Source organism: Vigna umbellata, chromosome 7 (genome assembly GCF_029865625.1).
Source record: "Vigna umbellata cultivar VRB3 chromosome 7, Vumbellata_1.0, whole genome shotgun sequence".
NCBI lineage: Eukaryota > Viridiplantae > Streptophyta > Magnoliopsida > Fabales > Fabaceae > Vigna > Vigna umbellata.
In genome coordinates this window covers 27940467-27967167 of record NC_142171.1, presented here as the reverse complement: position 1 = coordinate 27967167, position 26701 = coordinate 27940467, and the positions used below count along the sequence as shown (strand labels likewise).

Sequence of the window (26701 nt, the reverse complement as noted above, 5' to 3'; positions counted from 1 at the left end):
TTTAAGACAATATAATTTACTTATTGTTACATAAAAAATTGTTTTTATAAAAAATAGTTATATATTTATATTTCATTTTAAAAAATTGTTAAAAAAATCATCCTAATTATTATAACTGCGAAAAAACAAAATGTAAAGATAAGAAGAAAATTTTTAAAAAAAATAAGATTAGAATCAATATTTTTCATATATAATTACTTTCTTATATATAAAAATTAGGTTTTTAGTCAATTACATTTCAAAATCGCATATCTAAACTCTCTTTTAAAAGAATTATTTGAAAGATCATTGCTTACATAACATAATTTCATTATGAACTTCATTAGGAAGAAGTTGTTATGTTTATGGACGACTTTTGACTATGGGAGTGAAGTCGTAAAAACACATTATGATAAGATTAAAATCACTAATAACTAATTTGATCAATAATTTTATTGATTTTTTTATAACGACTTTTATGTTAAGACTGAAATTATCTTTCTTTATAATTAACTTTATTTAAAATTTTTCAAAAAAATTAATAAGAGAAGTCATCTTTTCTTAAAATAAAGATAACTTTAGTTTAATACAAATTGAATTGAAGTTAAGATATAATTACTTCGATTTTGTGTTTAGTTTAGTTGTGATTAATATCATGACATGGTATTACGATTAAGAGTTTCTTTTTTTGCCAAAATTTGACAAAAGTTACCTACTCATGACTTCAATAAAACTTATTTTATGAGAGTTATCATATAAAAAAAACAACTTTCAATGTAAATTATTTTGAAAGACGTCGTCTATACCTAAAACGACTTTGTTTTAGAAAAAAAATCTTTAAACAAAATACACAACTTCAACGTAATAAAAAATTAAGTATATAAGTAATTAAAATTAATCCTAATGAAAATCATCTTATGACTTCATCTTCACAATTAAAGACTTGTTCAAAAGTCGTTCGTATGAGACTCCCTTAACCTTTTAGGTAATTTAAAAAGAAATCGAAGTGATTTGAAAAGCATACTAACCGAGAAAAAGAACTTAGAAATTAACCGGTAATAATGATAAAATTCTATTGATTTCAACTTCATTCAACACTTAATTTCTTTCTGAAATCAAGATTATAAGTTCATCTGCAGTCAAACGCGTTTCTCTTTTAAGCAGCTTTTGCAAGTTTCTCTGCGTGTTTTTGCATTATTGTTGACCCCAATGTCTTCTTCTTCATCATCACAACCCCAATGGATCTACGACGTCTTCATCAACTTCAGGGGAGGAGACACTCGCAGAGACTTCGTCTCGCATCTCTACTGCGCCCTCTCCAACGCCGGCGTCAACACTTTCTTCGACGACGAGAATCTGCTCAAGGGAACGCCGCTGGAGGAGCTAACGCGAGCGATCGAAGCCTCTCAGATTGCGATCGTCGTTTTCTCCGAAACCTACACCGAATCCACTTGGTGTCTAACCGAGCTTCAGAAAATAATCGATTGCAACGAATCCTACGGCCAAATCGTTGTGCCCATATTCCACGGCGTCGAACCGTCCATTCTACGCAATCCCAAAGGTCGCTTTCGTGAGGCTTTGGAAGCTGCTGCGAAGAAAAAGTTTTCCGAAGAGCATAGGGAGTATGGGTTGTCGAGATGGAAAAACGTGCTCAAGAAAGCTGCAAATTTCTCTGGTTGGGATGTGAAGAATCACAGGTACATCACAGGTTTGAGACTTAATACATCGTGTTTTAAGCTTAATACTGCAGTTTTAATATTTTTAAAAGATTTCAAATTTTGAATTGAATGAAGTTGTTAATTTTCACTTGGACATTTTTTTTTCTCTAATTTTTCCAAATTTGTCTCCACAAATGTTTCACTAACATTACTTTTTCAACTCACCAATGAACTTGCTTTTTTCAACTCACCAATGAACTTGCTTTTTTTCCCTCTCTAATTTCCTCAAACTTGGTCATTCTTGAAAAGAGAAGGAACAAATTAATCGGATAGTTGAAAGAGATTAAAGAGAAAAAGAGTAACTTGAAATTGGAAGAGGACAGAGGAAATAAATGAGTTGATGGCGAACAGTAGGGTTCTTAACCAAAAATTTTGAGACTTAATATAATGAAATTTTTTAATAAAAAATCAATTAAAAATATGAGTTACTTAAAAAACTTAATTAATTTCAAAATTATTTTACCAAAATTGTTTTAAAATTTGGTGTGTATATACACACATATATATGTATTTATTTCAGTGTAAAATCTTAATTTGCCTTTAAATTATTAAATTATTGTAATTTGTAGAATGTACTTATGAAATCAAGAATATTGCAGGAAGTTTCATAACATTCTTAATTAGTGTAGAATTAAGTAATTTGAGTTTAGTAGTAATTTAGAAATGTGTCTTGCATTAAATTTTCACTCAGTTTTTCCTAATTTGAGACATATCTGCTTTAACATATAATAAGTGCAATACCTAACTGTCTTAAAACTCTTTGGAAGCCTAACTTTGCCTTGTATACAAAATAGTTTTTGGGAATCTTCCATGCTCACATGCATATCTTATAAAATTAGAGCAATATATATGAGAGAGATTACAAGAAATAAAGCCAATAAAAGTATTTGAAAAATGAATAGGAGCATGTCTTGTTATTATTCGAAGAATTTTGGAAGAACATATAAATTTAGGACTGATATAACGCTACTAAGTAAATTAATTAAGTTTCTTAGTTTTTTGTGAATGAGTTAATATTGGTTGTTATAAAAAACAAAAGAGTATCTTTCTAGTACGTCGTCATTTTGATTGTTTGTACTCGTTATTGAATTTGAAGGAATACAGCTAAACTAGTGAAGGACATTGTTGATGACATACTGACAAAACTAGACTACGCACTCTTGTCTATAACTGAATTTCCTGTTGGATTGGAATCCCGTGTGCAAGAAGTGGTTGGAATTATAGAAAATCAATCCGCCAAGGTCTGCACCATAGGAATTTGGGGAATGGGTGGATCGGGCAAAACTACCATGGCCAAAGCCATCTACAATCAAATTCATCGTAGATTCAATGATAAGAGTTTCATTGAAAATATTAGGGAAGTTCGTGAAACAGATGGAAGAGGGCATGTTCACTTACAAGAAAAACTTCTTTCAGATGTCCTAAAAACAAAGGTCAAGATACATAGTGTTGGGATGGGAACAACTGTCATCGAGAACAGACTTTCTAGAAAGAAGGTGTTCATTGTACTTGACGATGTGAATGATTTTGGCCAATTAAAAGATCTATGTGGAAATCGTAAATGGTTTGGTAAGGAAAGTGTAATAATCATTACAACTAGAGATCTACACCTACTTGACCTACTTAAAGTTGATTATGTTTATAAAATGGAGGAAATGGACAAAAATGAGTCCCTTGAGCTTTTTAGTTGGCATGCTTTCAGAGAAGCGAAACCAAGAGAAGACTTTGATGAGCTCGCAAGAAATGTAGTTGCTTATTGTGGAGGCCTACCACTAGCTCTTGAAGTCCTTGGTTCTTATTTAATAGAGAGGACAAAGAAAGATTGGGAAAGTGTATTGTTAAAACTAGAAAAAATTCCCAATGATCAAGTTCAAGAGAAATTAAGAATAAGCTTTGATGGTTTATGTGATGACATGGAAAAGGATATATTTCTTGATGTATGTTGTTTCTTTATTGGTAAAGACAAAGCCTATGTTATAGAGATATTGAATGGTTGTGGGTTACATGCTGACATTGGAATAACAGTTCTTATTGAGCGTAGTCTCTTAAAAGTTGAAAAGAACAACAAACTTGGAATGCATCAATTGCTACGGGACATGGGAAGAGAGATAATTTGTGAGAGTTCAAGAAAGGATCCTGGGAAGCGGAGTCGATTGTGGTTTCGTGAGGATGTACTTGACGTATTGACAAAGAATACAGTAAGTACATTCTTTATATACAGTTTTGAAACTTGAAAGTTTTCGTCTTTTTACATTCAATATATGTGTGGTTAGGCTGAGCTTTAAGTATAACTTTATCGTGAGCTAACAAAAGAGGTTTCCATTTTTCTTTTTCTTTTTTCTTATCATCACAGGGAACTGAAACTATTGAGGGATTGGCTCTGAAATCAGATTTCATTGGCAAAGATTGCTTCAAAGCTTATGCTTTTGAGGAAATGAAGAAATTGAGACTGTTGCAACTTGATGATGTACAGCTTACTGGAAATTATGGTTATCTTTCTAAGCAACTGAGGTGGGTTTGTTGGCAAGGATTTCCTTCAAAATATATACCTAAAAATTTTTTTCTGGAAGGTGCAGTTGTGATTGATTTAAAACACAGTAATCTTCAACTTTTCTGGAAAGAACCTCAGGTACGTATCACATTCCGTTTTCTTTTAAAACTCAATTTAACTAATCTAGGAATTTTTTCCACTTTACCACTGTTTCAATTTTTTCCTTCTCTAATCTTTTCCTAACTAAAACTATCTTCTTGTAGATTTTGAGGTGGCTAAAAATCCTCAATCTTAGTCACTCCAAGTACTTGACTGTAACTCCTGACTTTTCCAAACTACCAAATCTTGAAAAGCTTATTCTCAAAGATTGCCCACGTTTGTGCAAGGTACACAAGTCCATAGGAGGTCTCCGCAATCTTCTACTGATAAATTTAGAAGACTGTAAAAGTCTTGGCAATCTGCCAAGGGGAGTTTATAAGTTGAAATCTGTAAAAACTCTCATCCTTTCAGGTTGTTTGAAGATTGACAAATTAGAAGAAGATATAGTGCAGATGGAATCCTTGACAACACTAATTGCTGAAAATACTTCTATGAAACAAGTGCCCTTTTCAATAGTAAAGTCAAAAAGCATTGTTTATATATCGCTATGTGGATTTGAAGGATTTTCGCGTAATGTTTTCCCTTCTATCATTCGTTCTTGGATGTCACCAACAATGAATCCCCTATCTTATGTTCATCCATTTTGTAGCACATCGTCATATCTAGTTTCCATGGATATGCAAAGTTATAGTTTGGGTGATCTTGAACAAATGCTTAGCAGCCTCTCAAATCTACGAAGTGTTTTGGTTCAATGTGACACAGAGTCTCAAGTTTCTATGCAAGTAAGGGCACTTTTGGGCAACAGTGTAAATTTTACACAGGTCGAAATAGCATCTCAAATATCAAATCATTACTTTAGGTCTTATTTGATTGGAATTGGAAGTTATCAAGAAGTCTTCAATATTCTAAGCGCTAGCATATCTGAGGTTCCTTCCCTTTTCCTTTGTCTGCTTTCCTTCACTTTTCAATTTAGCTATTACTTTAGTGAACATGACATATCTAAATAAAACTTAAATGTTCTGGTTCTTTTAGTTCTTTTTCCTTCTCTAATCACACGGCTTCATTTAAAAATACTTTATTTTAATACTCAACAAGCCAAGTGATCATTCTCATATGAAGCACTAGGAAATTGATTCCCACTTTCTTCCTGCCATGCTTCCTTCATGTTTCTTATACTCCCAGAGAAAAACAGGTTGAAAGACCTGTGTGATATATACAGAAATGCATCCTAATGATCTGTTATAGAGTACACAACAAAACTATTATCCAAAATTTTGAGTTAGTTATCATAACAATGTTTTAATTTATGCATTATGCTGTTATATTGTTAAAAAGCCTGGAATGACAAAATAATGATTGTAGGAATCCATTTTGAATATAACAATTACATAAATGGCTAAACTTTTTTCTCATGATACAGGGATTGGCAACCAGCGAGTCTTGTGATGCTTTTCTCCCAGGTGACAATGATCCTTTTTGGTTGGCCCATATGGGTGAGGGAAATTCAGTGTATTTTACTGTGCCAGAGGATTGTCGCATGAAAGGAATGACTTTGTGTGTAGTTTATTTATCAGCCCCTGAAATCACAGCAACTGAATATCTTATTAGTGTTTTAATGGTTAATTACACAAGGTACACTATCCAGGTATTCAAGCGAGAGACGGTATTTTCCTTTAATGATGTAGATTGGCAGGGCATAATATCACATTCAGGCCCTGGAGACAAGGTGGAGATTTTTGTGAATTTTGGCCATGGATTGGAGGTCAAGAAGACAGTTATCTATCTAATGTGTGATGAATCAATTGATAAGGAAGTCAAACCTTCTCCTGAGCCAAAGAAGGAACCAAAGAAAAACGTCTTTGAAAGATTTATAAAGAAAATTTTAATATAAGATTTCAAAAGGGTAGAGGCTTCAGCCAATTTTGCCCGGACCGCCAAATTCAGTCTGGGATACCTATTCGTATTCATGGGGAGAGGAGGGATATCTATGTTACAAACATTCCTCAATCTTTCTTACCGTTGTGCTAGCCTCATGGTTTCTCAAGGTATGATGCATAAGAATCGTAGCAAATAATATTAATTTATTGTAGCACTTTTTGTGTAAAATTTAAAAGATGGAAGAAAAAGAAATGCAAATAGTTGTCTTTTTCTTTCTATTTTCCGAAGGAAATTTTTGTGCATGCACATTGTTGTATGTATCTAATTTTCAGCAGATGAAGGTCGTTCATTTACAGGATGTGTGTATCCTCCATTATTTCCTAACTCTTGTTTTAGTTAGTATGTATTTTATATATGCAGTTGGGTATTGATGTTTTATGGGGTATAATATACTTGTTTACTCTAATGATACTTCTCTTATTTGCCTTTAATTTTCAATGATGAAAATTACAGGGTAAGGATTGAACCTGAATTTTTATTCTGCTTAGTTATTTGTGCTACTAGATCTGATTAATTGATTCATTGTTATATAAAATAAAAAATTTTGACAGGCTTTCTCTTGCTCAGCTCTGAAACAGAATGATGTTGTCACTGCTGTGGAGAAAATGGCAATATTCTCTCAAGCTTAAGTTATTTACATATGTTGGTTGGAATGTAAACTCTGATTTGGCTTAGAGGCATTTTCAAATTTTAAGGAATACAACATTATCCAACAATGTAGAGGTAAAAGTGGTAATACTGCTAGTATTTGACAAAGTATACTTAGATGAAATTGGGCCAAATTTTACATTTTAAAATGATGTTTTTATTTTTACTTTTTAAATGTGGACTGATCTTCACAAGACAACTTCCTCAGAATCCGTTTCTTCAATTTTTCAACTTCACATAGGAGAAATGGGTACAATACCCGACGAACAAGCTTTTCTATCCTAGACTTGCACAATAGTATCCTGTTGTATCAAGCTTATGATAATCTCAAGTATCAAGGGGGTTCCAATCTAAATTTAAGGTACTACCTAAAGATCCAAAGTCTCTTATAATCCTCAAATGACAATAAAATGTAGTTCATTGATAATGACGTTTACGTACAAATATTGTTTTATTTGACCCTTTCAGTCGAGTATTAGAAAATACACAGAGAAGATATTAGAAACTTGTGCTTGAAGTTAGAACAGCAGTATATTACACAAAGTTTTCCAAAAAATGTAAAGTCAAATTAGATAGGCGTAGTTTTTGTTAAATGTTAGACTGTAAATAACTTTATAAAAAAATTAATTTTGTTGATCTAATTGTTAAATTATAATTTCTATCCTTATAAATTTTGTTAAATTTGAACAATCGTATATGATTACTCAGATTAAATTTGAACAAAAATAATAATGATTATCCATATCAAATTTTTGTTAAAATTTCAAATTTTTAAAAGTATACATTAGATTACACTGATTTCGATTTGATTTATTTATGTAAGAAATCAGATAACTTTATATTAATAAAAAATTTTGCATATATAATTTGTAAAGTGAACTTTCAAACTAGTTATGAATTTAGAAAAGATGATTTAATAGATTAACCGATGTAAATAAAAGTTATATAGTGTAATTTAATTCATTTTCATATATATATATATATATATATAATTTAAATTATGTACATACAAAACAATGTTTTTTTCTTGACAAGAATATTTCATTAATACACTCAACTAGAAACACTTAAATCCCACATGATGCTGTTTAATGTCCAATAAAAAAAGTTCTACTAGAAGCATAAACATGCTTTAATTTTCTTTGCACTTTTTGAAGTTCTTTTTTTCTTTTTTTTCTTTGGCTTCTTTGGTAGCTCCATTTGGATATTATGAGATGGCTCCATTTGTGCTTCAGGTGATGATTGCGCACTCCCTTCTCCTGATGGCTGTGTGCTCTGTTCAGGTGATGGACTTTGTGTTACAATTGGCTGACTAAATATTAGATAGACACCTGCTTTTTTTATTGTCATTCCATGCTCAAAACTTACGAAAATGTCGACATTGTCACCAGGTCCTAGATTTGATATTATGCCTACCCAATCTTCATCACTAAAAGACATTGTTGCTGTTTGCTTGTATATCTGAATGGTGTTCTTTGTGTAATTAAAGATGAATACACTAGCAAGACTTTCAGTTGCCATGTTATCGGGGGTTGATGAACAAACAACACACAAAATCATCCCCTTCATTGGGCAGTCAATATCATCAGGCACTTGAAAAGGTATTGAATAATCTTCCCCTGTATAGGTTAACCAATAAGGATACTTGTCCCCTGGAAGGAGAAAATCACTCGAACTATGGGTTTTGAGGACCTGTATCATGAACTAAATCTTAGTCATTTACGTATTTATATGCTATTCAATTCAAGTGGATATTTTGTGCCACTATAGTGTCTGTTTAGGAACAAAAGTGTACAGCATAAAATTTAGGTAAGGAAACGGATTGAAATGAATTCAGTCAATAGTTAGGTGAGATTTCCACATGCACTTTATTTATGATACCCGCTTACAATAAAATTTGATCATCTCAAACCATAAATTTGTTCAAGGTAATACTTGTGCATTGAGTTTTAAGATTTTGTCATTGACAATTCCAAAATAAGACTCCCCATCATAACTCCCATTTGAAAAAAGAGATTTTTGTTGGGTAACGGAGTAATGTAATCTCACTAAAGGAAAGAAAATTACAACAATCTTCTCTCTAACATGAAGGGGAAAATAATAGGAAAAACAATGACATGGAGAACCTTAGAAGAAAACTTGTTTTTCTTTTAATAATATTTCTCTCAACCACTAAAACATCAAAGCAGTATACAAGAAGAGGAAGAGATTTTGATGTCTTGCTAAGCAAACATTTTGCTCTTTTTATAACAAGAAAAGTAAGCATCAAAGTAAATTTTCTCCGATATGAATTTCTCTTTTCACATTTTCTCACTTGAAGATTTTGATGAAATTAATTAAATTTTTACATCATGATTTATTTTTGTCATCATGTTGTCTATTTTTCTGATAAGTCACAGTAGTATCAAACTCTCATAAACTTGTCAATGCTAATGGAATTTGTCATAACATTGGTCAGGTTTTCATTGATGTGAATCTTTTGCATATTTCTCTACTACTTCTCAAACAAAGTGGTAGTGTATACCTATGTGCTTTGTCTTGGAGTAAAAGACAAGATTTCTTACAATGTGCAAAGGCTTTTTGATTGTCACAATATACAACAAGATTTTGTTGCTTGTGCTTGAGTTGATCCATTAACCTTTGAATCTAAATAGTTTCCTTACATGCTTGAGTAGTTGCCTTGTACTCAACTTTTGTAGTAGACAAAGCTATAACATGTTGTAACTTGGATAACCAACTTACTACCATAACCAACTTACTACCCCTCTTGGAAGTATAAACACAAAGTCAGTAGTATATCTCTTTGGCTTATTTAAGGATTATCTAAGTAGCACTTCAATTCTCTCCATTAGGATTTTCATGAATCTACTAACCACTCTCATTGCTTATAAGATGTTTGGTCTTGTATATATCTCGACATATATAATGTTTTCTATTGCTAATGCATACAATACTCAATATATTTTCATCTTATCTGCTTAATTGCTAGGACTCATACTTGAGGATAACTTACAATTGACAAGAAATAAGTCAAAAAAATTTCTTGCAATCTTGTATTTTGAATCATCACAAGATTTTTTGTAATTATTACGAGAAAACCAAATCTTCTTATCTTTTTTGTCTTGGATAATTTACATCCCTAAAATCTTGTTTACTGATCATATCAAACTTCTTATCCAACTGTGCCTCAATTCTTGAATTCAAGCTTTGTTTGGGCCTACCACTATGTCATCTACATGTAACAACAAGATGATAAAATCGTTCTCATCAAACTTATTGTAATAAGTACAATGGTTTTCACTCAATATGTTGTAACCAAAGCTAATAATGAAGGAAACAAATTTCTTGTATCAACACCTAGGCAGAGCTTTAAGCCATATAATGGTATGGTCAATTTGCAAACCAAGTTTTGTTATTCTGTAAAGTCTTTTGTTTGGAGAATATATTTTACCTCTTCTAGGCCTTCATGAAGAAAAACAATTTTTATATCCAATTACTCAAGATGTAGATCAAATGGAGCACACAAGGCTAAAACAACTTAAATTGTCAATCTAACAATTAGATATTAAAAACATTTTGCTTAAGACAATGCCTTCTTTATAAGTATATCACTTCACTACCAATCTAACATGACATTGTTGTACTTGATCATTGTCATCTTTTTTGATCTTATAGACCCATTTGTAACCAATGACTTATTGACATTTTAGAAGTGCAACAAGCTTCCATGTCTTATTTTTGTATAGAGCCTTTGTTTCTTCTTGCATCACCATCATACATAAAGAAGCATCTAAACCGCTCACAACCTCTTGAAAAATTGAAGGCTCTTCCTCATTCAGAAGACAATATACATCTTGGCTTGCAAAACATATTGTAAGTGCTAAGATGGTTTAACCTTTTCTCATGTTGATCGTTGGTGTCCTCCCTTACTAACTACATTTGGCTCTTGTTCTTCATGCTCTTGTTTTGACTAAGAAGAATTATCCAAAGGCTTTCTATTTGTACTATGGTAGTATCCTTTGTAAAGTTGTCATTTGTGTACTTATTTTGCTATTAATTGTCTGCAAAGGCCACATCCCTACTAACAACAACCTTGTAGGTAGTAGAATCTTACAAGTGATACCCTTTCACATTGTCATCATAACCCAAGAATATATATTTTCTAAATTTTTGATCTAGTTTTGCTCTTTCTTGAAAGTTGTACTTTACGTATGAGGTACAACCAAATGCATGTAGAAAGAATAATAAATCGATTTGCCATTTCCAATCTCCATCGCGGCCTTCAAACATATAACTATTGACAGTGTTCAATTTATCATGTAATAGGCGATTTTAACTACTTATCCCCCAAAAAGACATAGTCACTCCCACTATACTCAACGTAGTTCTTGTTCTATACATGAGAGTTCTATTCATCCGCTTTGTCACACCATTTTTTTGAGGTGTATATGAAACATTAAATTGTCATGTAATAGCTTCTTACTTGCACAATGCTATTGAAAACACATTTGACTTCCTTTGATAGGGTACACCCGTAATCACTTAAAGTAATCATTAATGTATGATACAAAATACTTTGCTCCTTCGAAGGATAATACTGGTAATTCTCACATCATAATTATTAGATGTAGTAAAAAACTATATATGGGATTAATCTCCTTTGTATAGAAAATACACATAAAGAACTTTATTTATGATGAAGGAAATATGGGCTAAGCCCAAAATACAAACTAAAGAATAATACAAAGTAACATAAGATAAAAGACAAATATAAGATATCTAAGATATCTAATAATCTAAGATATCAAACACTCACCCTCAAGCTAATGCATATAAATTGTATGTACCAAACTTGTTACAAATATATTCATTTCTCGATTCTTGTAAAGACTTAGAAAAAATATTTGCTAACTAATCATTTGAGTTAACGAACTTAGTCTTAATATCTCCAAATACAATCTTCTCTCGAATGAAATGACAATCAATCTAAATATGTTTGGTTCTCTCATGAAATACAAGATTAGAACTAATATTGAAAACAACTTGATTGTCACACATATAAGTGTCATTTTAGTGACATCTCCCAATTATAACTCTCTAAGCAATTGCTTAAGATAAACAAGTTCAGAAGTAGCTTATGCCATAGCTTTATATTTTGCCTTTGCACTAGATCTTGCCAGAACACTTTTTTTCTTGCTTTTTCAAGAAATCAAGTTACCACCAATGGAGACACAATATCCAAAACTTGATCTTCTATCGGAAGGAGATCTTGACCAATCAACATTTGAATAACACTGTTAAAAGATTGAATGATTTGCCCCATATTGTTGAATAACACTGTTAAATTTTCAAAACCAGGCCAATGATCTTTGCATGAGGAATTAAAAAATTGGCTTACCACACTAATTGCAAGGAAATGTTAGGACGAGTAACTATAAGATCAAGATCTAACATAGGCTACCATTGATTTGTTATGAGTTTGGTATTGGGATCCATAGGTGTGTCAACAAATTTTGAATTCACCAACTCAGTTTTCTCCAAAATATTTATGCATGCTTTCTTTGAGATATAACAATACCATTGTTGGATTGGACCACCTAAATACCTAAGAAATATTTGAGTTTACCAAGATCTTTGGTCTGGGATGTTGTTTGATATGGGAGATGTTGTGGTTATCACTACCTAGAAGAAAATTGTCACCAACATATACTATTAAGTAGACACATCCATCTCTTGAGTGAGAATAAGAGACTGAATGAGCTACCTCACACTATTTCATACCAAATTATTGAAAAGCATTGCTAAATTTTCCAAGCCAGGGCGTAGGAAACTGTTTTAGGCCATATAAATATTTGTGAAGATGACATACCAATCCGAAAGACTCTCCTTGAACAATAAATCTTGGAGGTTTCTTCATATATATCTCTTCCTGCAAATATCTATTAAACAACACATTTTTGACATCCATTTGATAAATAGGCTATTCTTGAATAACAACCATAGTTATAAATAAACGAACAAAAGTCATTTTTACCACGCGAGAAAATGTATCACCATAATCTAACGCAAAAATTTGTGTAAACTTTGATCTCAATACGGGCTTTGAGGCAATCATATTACCATCAGGACCAACTTTGATAGAGAAAACCCACCTGCAACCAACAACAAATTTCCTGGACAATAATGGGATGAGCTCCCGAGCTTCACTATTCTGTAGAGCACTTAGTTCATTGGCCTGACATCAACTAGGATGGGCTAAGGCATCACTAACAAATATTGGGAATGGTCACAAAATAAATAGATGAAAGACAAATATAAAAAAATGAAGGTAATTTATGATAACTTAAAGAAATATAATGTGGAGAAGGATTATAGGTAGAACGTATACCTTTACAGAGAGCAATTGAGAGGTCAAACTTAGTTGTCAGAGCTAGAGAAGACATAGTAGTTGACACTTGGGTTTGACACTAGGGTGATGGCAATGATGACGACTTTGATGGCGGTGACAGTTGCAGTGGACAGGGGTGACGAAAATTTTTCAAAACAACCTTAAGCTTTAGATACCATATTAAGAAGTGAATTTTAAGCTTAACTCAACCTTACAAAACCGGCTTTGCTTACTTTGAACTTTCACAAACATGCTTTGCTTACTTTTCCCACTAGAGTTATGCCCTATTGATCTACCTCCCTCCATTCTCAAGGTCTTTGCTTACTTTGAACTTCCACAAACATCCTCAAAATCACCATTCAGGCCTTTGCTTACTTTGAACTTTCAGTAACATCATTCTCAAAATGTCCTATTGATTTACCTCCCTTCATTCTTAAAGCCTTTTTTTGCTTACTTTGAACTTTCAGAAACATCATTCCCAATCTAGCTCCTTCATTCTTAAGGCCTTTTTTTGCTTACCTTCATTCTTAAGGCCTTTTTTTGCTTTTTTTTTTTTTGCATACTTTGAACTTTCAGGAACATCATTCTCAAGGCCTTTGTTATTTTTATATTGATGATTAATTAAGGGTGTCCTTCAATATTGTTATTTTTATATTGATGATGGGTTGATTAGGTAAATTCTGAAGTAGTAGGTAAATTCTGAAGTAGAAGTGGGTCACCAATGGACACACGAACATACTTTAAAGTGTAGGTGTCTTCAATATTATTTTTATATTGATGATGGGTTGAAGTAGGACACACTTAAAATATGAAGAATACTATATTCTTGTTACAATAAGAACCTTTAGAACTTCCACGATGTGTAGGTGTAATATGAATTAGGAGAGTAAGAACATATGAAGTCCCAGCTAAACTATCACAACTAAAATAAAAGATGATAAGATGAATAAGCAGATAATAGACAATAATTTAATTTTACTGAAGGAAAGAAAATTACAGTACTCTCCTCTCCCCAGAAATCAGAAAAATAACTAAGAGGAGAACCTTATAGGAGAAACTATTCTTCTTCTTTTCTCTGAAGCAGTAAAGTACACTGAAAAAACATGAAATAGATTTTGTTGTCTTCCTAAGAAAATAATGTGCTAATTTATAACAAGAAAAGTAAGCATCAACGTAAATTTTTCTTAACGTGGGACTTATCTTCTGAAATATTTTATGAGATTCAGTTTGTAATAGAAGTGATAGAGCAGTGCTCCCAACCAAGCTAAATGCCAAAAAAGTGAAGCATATTCCATTTTTCCAAGTAAAGGTTATCCAATGCTCTCTAAAAAAATTAAGAAGTTAATATGAGTCACACACACAGAAAAAGAGAGGCGAGAGATTAGAGAGATAGAATGAACCTCTGTCATATCATTGCTAAGCATATCCATGACTTGGTAGTGACTTCCAAATCCAATTAAACGAGATACCATGGAATTTTCTGAAATATGTGGTGCATAGGTTGTTTCCATTGCAGAATGTAATTTGCAGAAGTCATCCACTACTCTTCTTAATTCTTGAGTTAGTTGAAGATCTGAGTTACATTGCACGCAAATGCTTCGAAGTTTTGAAAACTCACTAACCTTTGATAGTAGGTTAACCAAATTATTATCCTGTAGATGTACAGAGACTAAAGATGTTGACATGCTTCCAAATGATTGCATAGAGGATACACGACCTGTTGTTGGCGACATCCAAGACCATATGATAGAAGGAAACAAAACACTTGCTAATCCTTCATATCCACAAAGTGATATAAACCCAATCTTTTTTAATCTTATTATAGAAAATGGCACTTGTGTTAGGCTAGTATTCTCTGCCCTTAGAGTTGTTAACGATTCCATCTGCACTATTTCTTCTTCTAACTTGTCGATCTTTGAACAACCAGAAAGGATGAGTACTCTTAAAGACTTCGATTTTATCACTGGGAGATTCCGAAGGCATTTACAGTCCTTCAAATTTAAAATAAGAAGATTAGGCAGATCTCCAATGGAATGGTGCAGCTCAGACAAGTTTGGACAATCTTTTAGAATGACTCTCTCAAGATTTGGTATTTTTGAAAAGTCAGGGGTCTTTGATAACAACTTGGAATGACTAAGATTGATAAACTTTAGACTTTGCAGTATCTGCAAGAGATATATTTAGAAGAGTATTAGTAAAGTAGATGGGGAAACAATTAGTACGCTCACCATAGAAAACTCTGTTGATGATATACCTGTCGTTGGGGCTCCTTCCATACTAGCTTAAGATTACTGTGTTTCATGTCAATAGCAACTACTTTTCCCTGATAAAAGTTGTCAGGTATGTATTTTAATGAAAATCCTCGCCAATAGACCCATGTCAATTGTTTGGAAATATGCCCATAATCTCCAGCAAGTTGGACATGATCAAATTGCAAAATTCTCAGTCTTTTCATGTTCTCAAATGTTTCGGCACTGAAGTGAACTCTTCCATGTCTATGCAATTTCAAAGCTAATCCCTCAATGGCTTCTGTTCCCTGTAATCAAATAAGCACAGGAAAATTTGACAATTCAATGAAGCTAACCATATGCTATTTTCAAGTAGAAAGGTAATAAGCTATAGGCTGTTTTCACAAAGCCTATAGCCTCAGCATGCATATAGTGTGCGTTACCAAGACAAACACATTCAAAACCCAAAAATTAACAGTCCTACGGCTTTCACCCAAAAGATTAAGAAAAACAATATGATTGAAAAAATAAAAACAGAATGTGTTACTATGTTCTTGATAAGATCACAATGGATGATTGAAATTTTAAAATAGTTACAGAAAGTTCTTACGGTATGTTCTGTCAATATATCAAGTACGTGATCATGAACCCATAATCTACTGCGCTTTTGTCGTAGCGGTGAACTTTGACGAACAATTTCTCTTCCCATATCACGTAGTAAATCATGAATTCCGAGCTTGTTATTCTTCTCAACTTTGATTAGGCTCCTTTCTACTAGTACTGGTATTCCAATATCAGCATGAAGCCCACAACCATTTAGTATCTCTGAGACATAGCCTCTGTCCTTACCAATAAAGAAGCAGCATATGTCAAGGAATATGTCCTTCTCCATATGATCTGATAAACCATCATAGCTTATTTTCAATTTCTCTTGTATTTTATCATTTGGTATTTCTTTTAGTTTTGATAATACACTTTGCCACTCTTCTTTGCTTCTCTTGTATAAGTAAGATCCAAGAACTTCAAGAGCTAGTGGTAGCCCTCCGCAGTATGTGATTACTTCCTTTGAGACTTCAAAAAAGTCCCTAGTTGGATTTGCTCTCCTAAAAGCATGCCAACTAAAAAGCTCAAGGGACTCAATTTTATTCATTTTCTCGACTCCATGCACATAGTCAACTCCAATCTCTTTGAGTAGACGTACGTTTCTGGTGGTAATGATTATTACACTTCCTCGACTGATTTCATTACGATTTCCACATAATGCATTTAATTGTTCAAAGATGTTCACATCATCAAGAACAACAAGTACCTTTTTTGTGCAAAGCATTTCTTTGATCTTTCCTTTTCCCCAATCAATGCTATGCACGTTCGTCTTTGTTGTTTTAAGGATATCTGAAAGAAGCTGTTCTTGCAAATCAATTGGGCCCCGATCTCCTCCCCAAACTTCTCTAATATTTGCAAGAAAACTTCTATATTTGAATTCTTGACGAATTTCATTGTAAATGGATTTGGCTATGGTTGTTTTGCCAATCCCTCCCATTCCCCAAATCCCTAATATACAGGTTCCTATTTTTTTATTTCTAATAAAGTCAATAGCATGCTGCAGACGACATTCTAGTCCAACTGGAAAGTTTGTGATAGACAAGTATGTTCTATCCAGTCTTTTCAAAACCTTACAAACAATTTCCTTCATAAGATTATTTTCATTTCTGCAACAAAAAATAACCCAAAATGAGAATGGACACAAATTGTCAAAAGATTATAAGCTTCGAATAAAATTTCAATTGTATACAACCTCAGAAACACTTTCTGTAGCAGTGTTCATAGCAGAAGCACTTTTACTAAATCTTTTACAAGTACATCAGAAATCTCGTAAATAGCAAATTGATGTGTGTGGTTTCATAAACTATACTGGACTCCTCTAAGACTATATTCATAACTAGGACTGAACTTTCTTCATCTAAAATTGCTCTCAGTTCACATATTCCGAAATATAAAATATACTTCTCAATATATTAATGTTCAATTTTTGACCTACCCTTAAGCCCACGTGAAGAATTTTATGGTATAACAGCAAAGTATCACAATAAAAGCCTTCATGGGATTTACTCCAAGAGGTAGCTTACAAGGGAATGATATTAGTAGGCCTCTTGTATACTATCTCTCTACTTCTACACAAACATTCTTCTAATGCAAACATTGACTCGGGGAAATTTCACTCAGATTTTACTTCTTTCAGTGCTGGTGCTGAACTTAAATGATAATAATAATAATAAAACAGAATAGATTGCTTACCTGTAATTTTTCAAATCCCAACCTGATAAATTTGCTGCTTGTGTCAGGGCTTTCTTCCATTGTTTTATCTTGTTCTGTTGGTCAGAAATGACTTCGAAAGAAATATGTTGGGTGTCACGTAAAAATGAGGGGCCAATATCATAAAACACTGGCATAACCACTTGTCCTCTAAAAGCATGGCATTCCATGATTTTGAGGAGTTCATCAAGACACCATGTAGAGTGAATGTAGTTATGGGAGAAAACAATGATGGTTATCTGAGATCCTTCTATTGCATGCAACAGTTCAGATTTCAGCTCTTCTCCCTTATCAAGCTTCTCATCGTCCAGAAAAGCGTTGACTCCAGTGTCTTTGAGGGCAGAATAGAGATGGGAAACGAAATTCCTCCGAGTGTCTTCTCCCCTAAAACTGATGAAGACATCATATGTGAACTGGGGTTTTGATTTTGATTTTGATCTTGATTTTGAGAAGGATGGCGACGAAGAATAAGAAGGCATTGGTTGAATTCGATGAAAAACGACCAAGCCAGTAAAAGTGAAAAAGCATGTTTTTTCATTTTGGTGTTTTTTTACAACTTATATGAGGGGCTGAATGCCTCGTAACTCCGGCTATTAACGAAACTACAACGATGTTTCCGAAGCATATGACAGAAGTCCATTTTGTTTTTCTTGCTTTTCGGTTTTTACGAGGAAGCAAAATAGAATCAGAGGAAGAAAGAAATAATAGCTGGCACAGTTCAGTTTCAATTTCGCTTGTAGATATTTAGTGTATAATTATTAGGAAGATTAGAAAAGTAACAACTGGAAGCAAAAGTCACACCACTTGTTGCCAGTATACCCTACACGAAAGAGGAAAATGCCCATAAACCAACATTTTCAGACAAAAAAATCACAACAGAAAGGAAAAATCTACTAATTTAATCTATTAAAAACTTTTCGCCAATAATAAATAATGGATATATCTTCGTCAAAGTATCTAAGGATTAATAGACAATTGTCTTTTCATTAACAACGTGAATCCTAACAAGAAAACTCTAATTGCTTGCACAATAAAAATAATAACATAAATCCTCAGCGGTCTCCACTCCTTTGCCTCTTCCATCTTCATACAAAAAGCAGAGACCATCATTACGGGTTCTTCACATTTTATCTCGCTCATCCATCACCAACAATTCCTTTTTTCTTCTACAAGACATCCACACAGATTCTTCCCATCCTCCAAAACCAGACCCTCTTCCGTTCTTCATCCATTTTCCTCTTCATTTTTGTCAGCAACTGAAAAACACAATAGGCAATGCAGTACAAATTTCCTGAACACATATTCATCCTCTTAATCCCTCAAGAACACATAAAACAGAAGGAACTCTGCTATCAACCTCCTATCAACATCTGCATAGTCAAAACACTAGGCAACATCATCATCTTCATCCACTTCTCCTTCATTACCATCAATTTCTTCTTCCACGTTCTTCCTCTTCATCCCAATTGTGCCGTATGACCATCTCATCAAGCATTTTATATCATGTATTATTCATTGACATTTCCCAAAGGAAAATCATATCATCAACAAACAACAGAAGTTCAACTTCCACACTAAAGAGTCTTTTACCTATAACATCTAACGATAAACTTAAATGTTCTAGCACAAAACGAGCAAGCGGATCCCCTTGTTTGATGCCTCTTTGCATACCGAACTCCATAGTAGGGCTTTCATTGACAGAAATAGATACAGAGCATGATCCAAAATAACACTTTTCATAAAAGCCTAGTCTTCTAAGCATGTGGAGAAGAAATCCCCGAGACTTTATACATGCAACTTACTAGAGATAAGAGTCTGTAATCATTAAATCTCTAGGGATTCTCCCCCTTAGGGATGAGTGATATGAATGATGAGTTGCTTCCTCTTGGCAGAGGTCCATGAAAGTGAAATTCAACTAAAAGCCTTTTATGGATTGCCAAAAGGGATCTGCAGTTCTCAAAGAAGATAAATGACTTACCAAAAGTCACACATTACAATTTTCTTTATGAATCTAAGGAGATCATTTTTTTTTGGAGTAGGCACTTTTTCCAAGTAATGTGATTCACCAAATATAAGATAGACATGTGTATTCTTGACCACCACTCCTTGAGAAAAAGTCACAAAAATCTCCACCTTGTCTCCTGATCCTAAATTTGACCTTATAGCCTGCCAATCTATATCATTAAAGGAAATTCTTTTGCCATGCATGTGTATCTGCAATGTGCACTTTGTGTAATTAACAATTAACACACTTCTAAAACCTTCAGATGCCACAATTTCAGGAGTTGATACATTAAAAACACACAAAAACATTCCCTTCATGGCATTATCCGGAGGCACAGTGAAAGAAACAGAATCTCCCTGACCCATATAGGCCAACCAATAAGGGGGGTTGTCACCTGGAAGAGAGACATCAGAAGACTCACTACTTGCCAATACCTGTACCATGAGATAAAAGCTTAGTCATTTATTTAATTTTCCTATTCATATTGTCATCTACAATCATTATTTGTCGATAAAGATTACAAAATCCAATACTCCATTAAAGCATACCAATGGAATTAAAATAAATTTGATTAGTAGTTTCGTTGTGTATATATCACCATCTTGTCGTTAGGGATTTAGAATCCATTTCTGTTTTCGTCTCTTTCAGTATATATAATCATTGAGTATTAAAAAATGAAAAAACTAGTCAAGCAAGAAAGAGGAAATCAATTTCCTAGTACTTAGTATAAGCATGATCAATTGGTTATTCGATTATTAAAATTTTTGGATAAAGTTGAATAGCTCTAGAAGCAACAAGTGCTAAAAGTATAGAATTGTAATTTCTATTAGATACTTTCTTATTTGTTGAATATAGTGAAAAACTATATTTGGATTAATCTCCCTTGTGTAAAATACACACATAAGGTTCTCTATTTATAATAGAAGAAATATGGGTTAAGCCCAAAATACAAATGAGAAATAATAACAAACTAACTAAAAGATAAAAGATATAATATATCTAACAATCCCCCTCAAGCTGGAGCATACAAATTGTATGAACTAAGCTTGGAATAGATGAACTCAGTGTTGAAGGAGAGCAGTGGTGGACAATGACAAGCTGCAAGGACTGATTCCCAATCAATGATGGATGAGTGATGGGATCAACAGTAGTAGCTGAAAGCTAAGAGCTACAAAACTGCAGGGACTACACTAAATCCTCATCAATGATGGATGGGTGACGGGAAACAGTAGTAGCTGAAATCTACAAAACTGCAGGGACTACACCCATATTTATGTGACTTGCAGTGTCTTGGAAACGTACTCCCCCTCAGTGTGAAGGTGGAAATGTGAAAGATCACAGTTGCTGAACCACTAAAACAAAACAAAATATTAAGCTACAATGCTGAAACAAAGGCATCAAAGATCCAAAGACATGTTGGAGGTCCAAAATTCTTTGTTGGACAACTCCCAAGTGGTGATACTTAGCAGTGTATCACAAGAAGATCGGGCTAAACTCTAGCCCAAGAAGAACTGACGCAGTTGCGTCTGTCTGAGACGGTAACGACTGAAGCGGCGGTTGATAGCTATAAAACTGCAGGGACTAAATTGCCATCACTGACTGATGGGGCCTATAGTGGCTGGAAGCGACAAAACTACAGGGACTGCCATCACTAACTGTGTGATGGGCGCCTACAGTGGTTGGAACCACACGGCGCCTGGACGGCGGCAAACGGCGCCTGGACGGCGGCAAACGGCGCCTGGACGGCGGCAAACGGCGCCTGGACGGCGGCAAACGGCGCCTGGACGGCGGCAAACGGCGCCTGGACGGCGGCAAACGGCGCCTGGACGGCGGCAAACGGCGCCTGGACGGCGGCAAACGGCGCCTGGACGGCGGCAAACGGCGCCTGGACGGCGGCAAACGGCGCCTGGACGGCGGCAAACGGCGCCTGGACGGCGGCAAACGGCGCCTGGAAAGCGGCAAACGGCGCCTGGACAGCGGCAAACGGCGCCTGGACAGCGGCAAACGGCGCCTGGACAGCGGCAAACGGTGCCTGGACAATCAACGGCGAAGACGAAGACAGACGAAGATGGCAGCAATGGCTACTCTGGAAGGTCTGAACAGAGAGAGGGAGGTCCGGCGAGAGCTATGGAGGTGTCGCGGTGAAACTCCGACACCGGGAAGGCGGCGCGTGCAGAACACGCGCCCGAGATCTGACGAGAAGAAGGCAGCACATGGAGGCGCGTTGAGCGGAGTATATGCTTCACTCCGGCGGGGTTGGCCGTCGCTCGAGGAGACGCTTCAGATCCGTTGGTCACCGGTCGAAATTGTGACGGCGGCCGGCGGTGGCTGGCGATAGCGGAGTGGCCTGAAAGAAGCGCTGCGTGACAGCGCGTGACTGAGAAGCGGCTCTCGAAACCGGCGTGGTTGGCCGTCGCTCGAAGAGACGGTCCAGCAGGTCACCCGTCGAAACTGTGACGGTGGCCGGCGGTGGCGGCGGCGACGGCAGCGGCGCCAGCTGCGGCGACGGTGGCCGGAGTTAGCAGCGACGGCAGCGGAAAGTGGCGGCAACAGCAGTGGCACACTAGGTTTGGACTGGTGCTGACTGTGACAGAGATTTAAGAAGAAAAAATGGACTGCCCACTGAGATTTTAGGGGCTGCCGGCGGCCGGACGCTGGCAGACAGCAGAGACCACCAGAAGAGGATCAGAGAACTTGCTTTGATACCATGTTGAATATAGTGAAAAACTATATTTGGATTAATCTCCCTTGTGTAAAATACACACATAGGGTTCTCTATTTAAAATAGAAGAAATATGGGCTAAGCTCAAAATACAAATGAGAAATAATAACAAACTAACTAAAAGATAAAAGATATAATATATCTAACACTTATGATTATTTTCCGTTCTCTTAATTAATAACTAAAATGATGGAGAATGAAAAAAACAAAGGAAAAGGGAGAGAAGAACCTCAGATATGTTATTGCTGACAGCGTTGAAGAATTCATGGTATGCTCCAACACCGATCAAAGAAGACCTGAAATGCTGCTTTGAAATTTCTGATTCAGTAATATTTGAAAAATAGTCGACCAGAATATTTTTTACTTGCTTAGATAGTTGAAACTCGGTGTTACATTGCACCAAAACAGTTCGAAGATTTGCCAAGTTGCCAAGCAATGGCGCAATATCATCCCAACTATTATCCTCCATATCCACACAATTCAAATTAATATAAGATATGGAATTAATTGTTGGCGACATCCAAGACCGAATAATGATGGAAGGAAAAGGATTACATGACAATCTCTCAAATCCTCGTAAGGATATATATCCAATGGCTTTTGAACTTACAATTGAAAACGGCACTTTTTTCACAGTTGTATTTTCAGCAGCTAGAGTTATCAAGGATTTCATTTGCACTATATCTTTCTCCATTGGGTCAATCTTCGAACACCCAGAGAGGATAAGAGTTCTTAAAGATTTCAACCTATATATCTCTTGGGGGAGATTGCTTAGACTCTTACAGTCCTTCAAATTGAGTAGTATAAGATAACAGAGATGTCCAATAGATTGGTGTACTTCCTGCAATCTCGGACAATCTTTTAGAATGAGTTCTTCAAGATTTGGTAGTCTCCAAAAGTTAGGTGTTTCTGTTAAGTACATGGAGTGACTAAGGTTAAGGACTTTTAGTGATTTCAAAACCTACACCAAGATAGTTTTTGATAAATATTAGAGACAGAAAATAAAAATTGAGACAGTAGCAAGTCACTATTTTATTTTAATTAAGCTTTATCTTGTAATGAAGAATGGCTCGTAATAAAACCTGGGGTTTTTCCAAAAAGAATTGAAGAAGACTGTGTTTTAGATCAATCGCTATGATATCATGCGCATTAAAGTCGTTGGGTAAGTATTCTGTAGAAAATCCACGGAAACTAATCCATCTCAATTTCGGAGAAAGGTTCTCAGAATTTACACCGTCTTTCGGAAGTCTTGATGGTTCTCTTCTTGTCGATAGCAATACCTCATAGTCTTTTCTCCCCTGTGATTTAAAGAGTAAAAAAAGAAAAAAATGCATTGCGTAGATGAGAAATTAAACACTTTCAAAAGATGTTTCAAATCACATATAAAGAATGTTCTTACATCATTCACTTTCAATGCATATTCTGCATCCACATAAAACAACAGTTGACCGTTATTCCAAAGTTTCCTTCTTGAAGTTTCATGAAAAATTGTTTTTCCCAATTCTTGTAGTAAAGGATGCATTCCCAATTTGTTATTCCTTTTGACTTTAATAAGGTTACCCTCCATCAGAACTCTTATTCCTCTATCAGCATCTACTCTAAACCGATGTAGAACACCTGTTTCACTATCAGCTTCTACTACAGAGCTACTTAGGATTTTCGTAGCATAGGCTCTGTCCTTACCAACAAAGAAACAACATAAATCAACGAATAAATTCCTTTCCAATTGATTGCTTAAACGGTCCAAGCTTATTTTCAATTTCTGTTGAACATTGTAAGAGGGAATTTTCTCTAATTTAAACAATACACTATACCATTCCACTTCCGTCCTTTCAAATAAGGTACTTCCAATGACTTCAAGAACTAGAGGTAGTCCTCCACAAAGAGAAATTAATCTTCTTGCAAGGTAATCGTATTCTTCTTTCGGTTTTGCTTCTCTAAATGCGTGCCAACTAAGAAGTTCAAGGGACCTATGTTCATTCATTGGATTTATCCGAAAAACAGATTGAACTTGATATTCGTTAAATAGGTCGTCGTCTGTTGTTGTCATGATTATTACAGTTCCTTTACTTAACCATGAAAGACTTTCCCTTAGAGATAATAATAAAAGATAGTCATCCATATCGTCAAGTACAATGAGGATCCTTTTCCCCAAAAGTCTGTCCCGAATCATATCTTTTCCCATCTCAAGGGTATCTATCTTCACCTTTGTTTTTATGACATCTGAAAGAAGTTGTTCCTGAAAATGTATACCCCCTCTTGGTTCACTAAATTGTGCAATACCTTCAATGAAACTTTTATGCATGAATGTACCATGGATTTGATGGTAGATGGCTTTGGCAAGGGTGGTTTTACCTGATCCTCTCATTCCACATATCCCTATTGTACAAACATCCATGGATTTATCTTTTATAGTTTGAATCAGTTCTTCCACTGGGTATTGTAATCCAACTGGGAATTTAGTAGCAGAAAAAACTGATGAATTACGAACGCTCTTAACAATTTCGTGCACTAGTTCAGCATCACTCCTTCAAGTTTAACAGAAGTCATGTATTAACAATGTTAAATCAAAAGCCTGAAATATGGTTGAGTGAGTGAGTGATTTACCTGTGATTACTCTCATCCCATCCAAACAAATTTGCAGCTTTGGTGAGTGCGTGGCTCCATCTGGACATGCCATGCTTAAGTTGTTGTGCTGAAAATGTTTGATGTGCAGTTTCTTTGAAGGCCTTTCCAAAATCACCCTTCTGAAAACGTACATCGGATGGCTGAATTTCGTAATATACAGGCAGAACATGTCGGCAATAAGTTTGGTGCCATTGAATGATTTGTTGAAGCTGATGAAGACACCAAGCAGATTCAGAATAGGTTTTGGTGAAAACAACTATTACTACCCGACACAGATCGAGAATAGGTTGTTGGACGTGCGTTGACTCCACTGCATTCTGATGGTGAAGGAAAGTGGTGAGTCCAACGGACGAGAGGACAGAATCTAGATGAGAAACAAATTTCGTGAGGATGTCTTCTCCATTGAAATTGATGAGCACGTCGTAATACCGTGGGAGTTTGGATGATGAAGACGCGAATTCCATGGAGGGAATTGAGAGGTAATGAACTGTTAGAAGAGAAAGCAATAATGAATCACTCCCAAAGAGATTATCCGTACAGACACCTAAGCGAGTCAAAGTACATATTTTAATTATCCTCGTAACGCGTTAAGACCATCACAGAACCTTTTTTACTTTGAACCAGCACCCACTTTCAACCACAAAAAAATATATTACACTAATTACTATGAAATATTTTCTATTTTATTTAAAATTACATATTTTAATGCTATAGTGTCTGATCCGGTAGGCTTTGCAACAATGCATCGCCGCCGACAAACATGACATATTACTGAACCGTGTTCTAAAGATATTTAAGCCCGTTTGTTCTATTTGGTAAAATAGCCTATGACTATGGGTGTGGTTCCCTCCACCACCACACCTTTTTCTTTTCACATCTCTTTATTATTTTGTCTCTTAGTAAAATTTTATTTTTAGGATTATTATTTTTTAATTTTATTTATTCACAACCTATTTCATTAATAACTTATTCTAGTCTCGTACATATGAGTAAAATACTTTTCTTTCATTTTAACATTATATTTCTTTTTCTCTTTCTTTCGTCGTTGTGAGATACTACAAGTTGCAAAGGTTGGTGGTGGTGGAAAGAATTATCATGCAATCTCCATCTCGTGGTGCAGTGCGTGGAGTGCTTCCTCGTATTCGAATAAACCTTGAAATAAAACCCTAAATAAAAAACGTAACCTTTAAACGGATGTCAACATCCTTCAACGGATGTGAACATCCTTCAACGGATGTCAACATCCGTTTAAGGAACAACGGATGTCAACATCCGTTTAAGGAACAACGGATGTCAAAATCCGTTTAAGGAACAACGGATGTCAACATCCGTTTAAGGAACAACGGATGTCAACATTTGTTTAAGGAAAAACGGATGTCGACATCCGTTTTACCTTAAACGGATGTTGAAATCCGTTGAAGATGTCACCTCCTGTTTAAAGGTTACGTTTTTTATTTTAGAGTTTGTTTTATTAGGGGACATCCGTTGAAGAATGTCACCTCCATTGATGTATACTTCCTCGCTGGTTGATGCTCTAGTCGTTC

The 26701-nt window shown here is 35.0% G+C and overlaps 2 protein-coding genes and 1 pseudogene across 10 annotated transcripts; 1 reads left to right on the top strand and 2 right to left on the bottom strand.

Annotated features, from left to right (window-relative positions):
• The first annotated feature begins 980 nt into the window (after positions 1–980).
• LOC148195641 (disease resistance protein RUN1-like) lies at positions 981–8355 on the top strand. Of its 9 annotated transcripts, none has more exons than XM_088094043.1 (9): positions 981–1676; positions 2794–3895; positions 4051–4326; positions 4452–5213; positions 5708–6332; positions 6777–6948; positions 7115–7234; positions 8109–8156; positions 8265–8355. In XM_088094043.1, the coding sequence occupies exons 1-5, from the start codon at positions 1189–1191 to the stop codon at positions 6176–6178; spliced, it is 3099 nt and encodes a 1032-aa protein (XP_087950169.1). In that variant the 5' UTR covers positions 981–1188; the 3' UTR covers positions 6179–6332; positions 6777–6948; positions 7115–7234; positions 8109–8156; positions 8265–8355. The 9 variants fall into 9 exon arrangements, with proteins under 9 accessions (XP_087950169.1, XP_087950168.1, XP_087950170.1 ...); XM_088094042.1 differs by having other exon boundaries at positions 7082–7234; XM_088094044.1 differs by having other exon boundaries at positions 6793–6948; positions 7082–7234; positions 8068–8156; positions 8265–8314.
• LOC148195640 (disease resistance protein Roq1-like) lies at positions 7241–18557 on the bottom strand. The gene is made up of 5 exons (XM_088094047.1): positions 17785–18557; positions 16100–17198; positions 15516–15797; positions 14662–15426; positions 7241–8565 (listed from the first exon to the last, which is right to left on the bottom strand). Exons 1-5 carry the CDS (start codon positions 18279–18281, stop codon positions 7987–7989), a joined length of 3222 nt encoding a protein of 1073 aa, XP_087950173.1. The 5' UTR covers positions 18282–18557; the 3' UTR covers positions 7241–7986.
• A 123-nt stretch (positions 18558–18680) lies between these two features.
• Positions 18681–25721, bottom strand: LOC148195639 (disease resistance protein RPV1-like; annotated as a pseudogene).
• Positions 25722–26701: the final 980 nt, after the last annotated feature.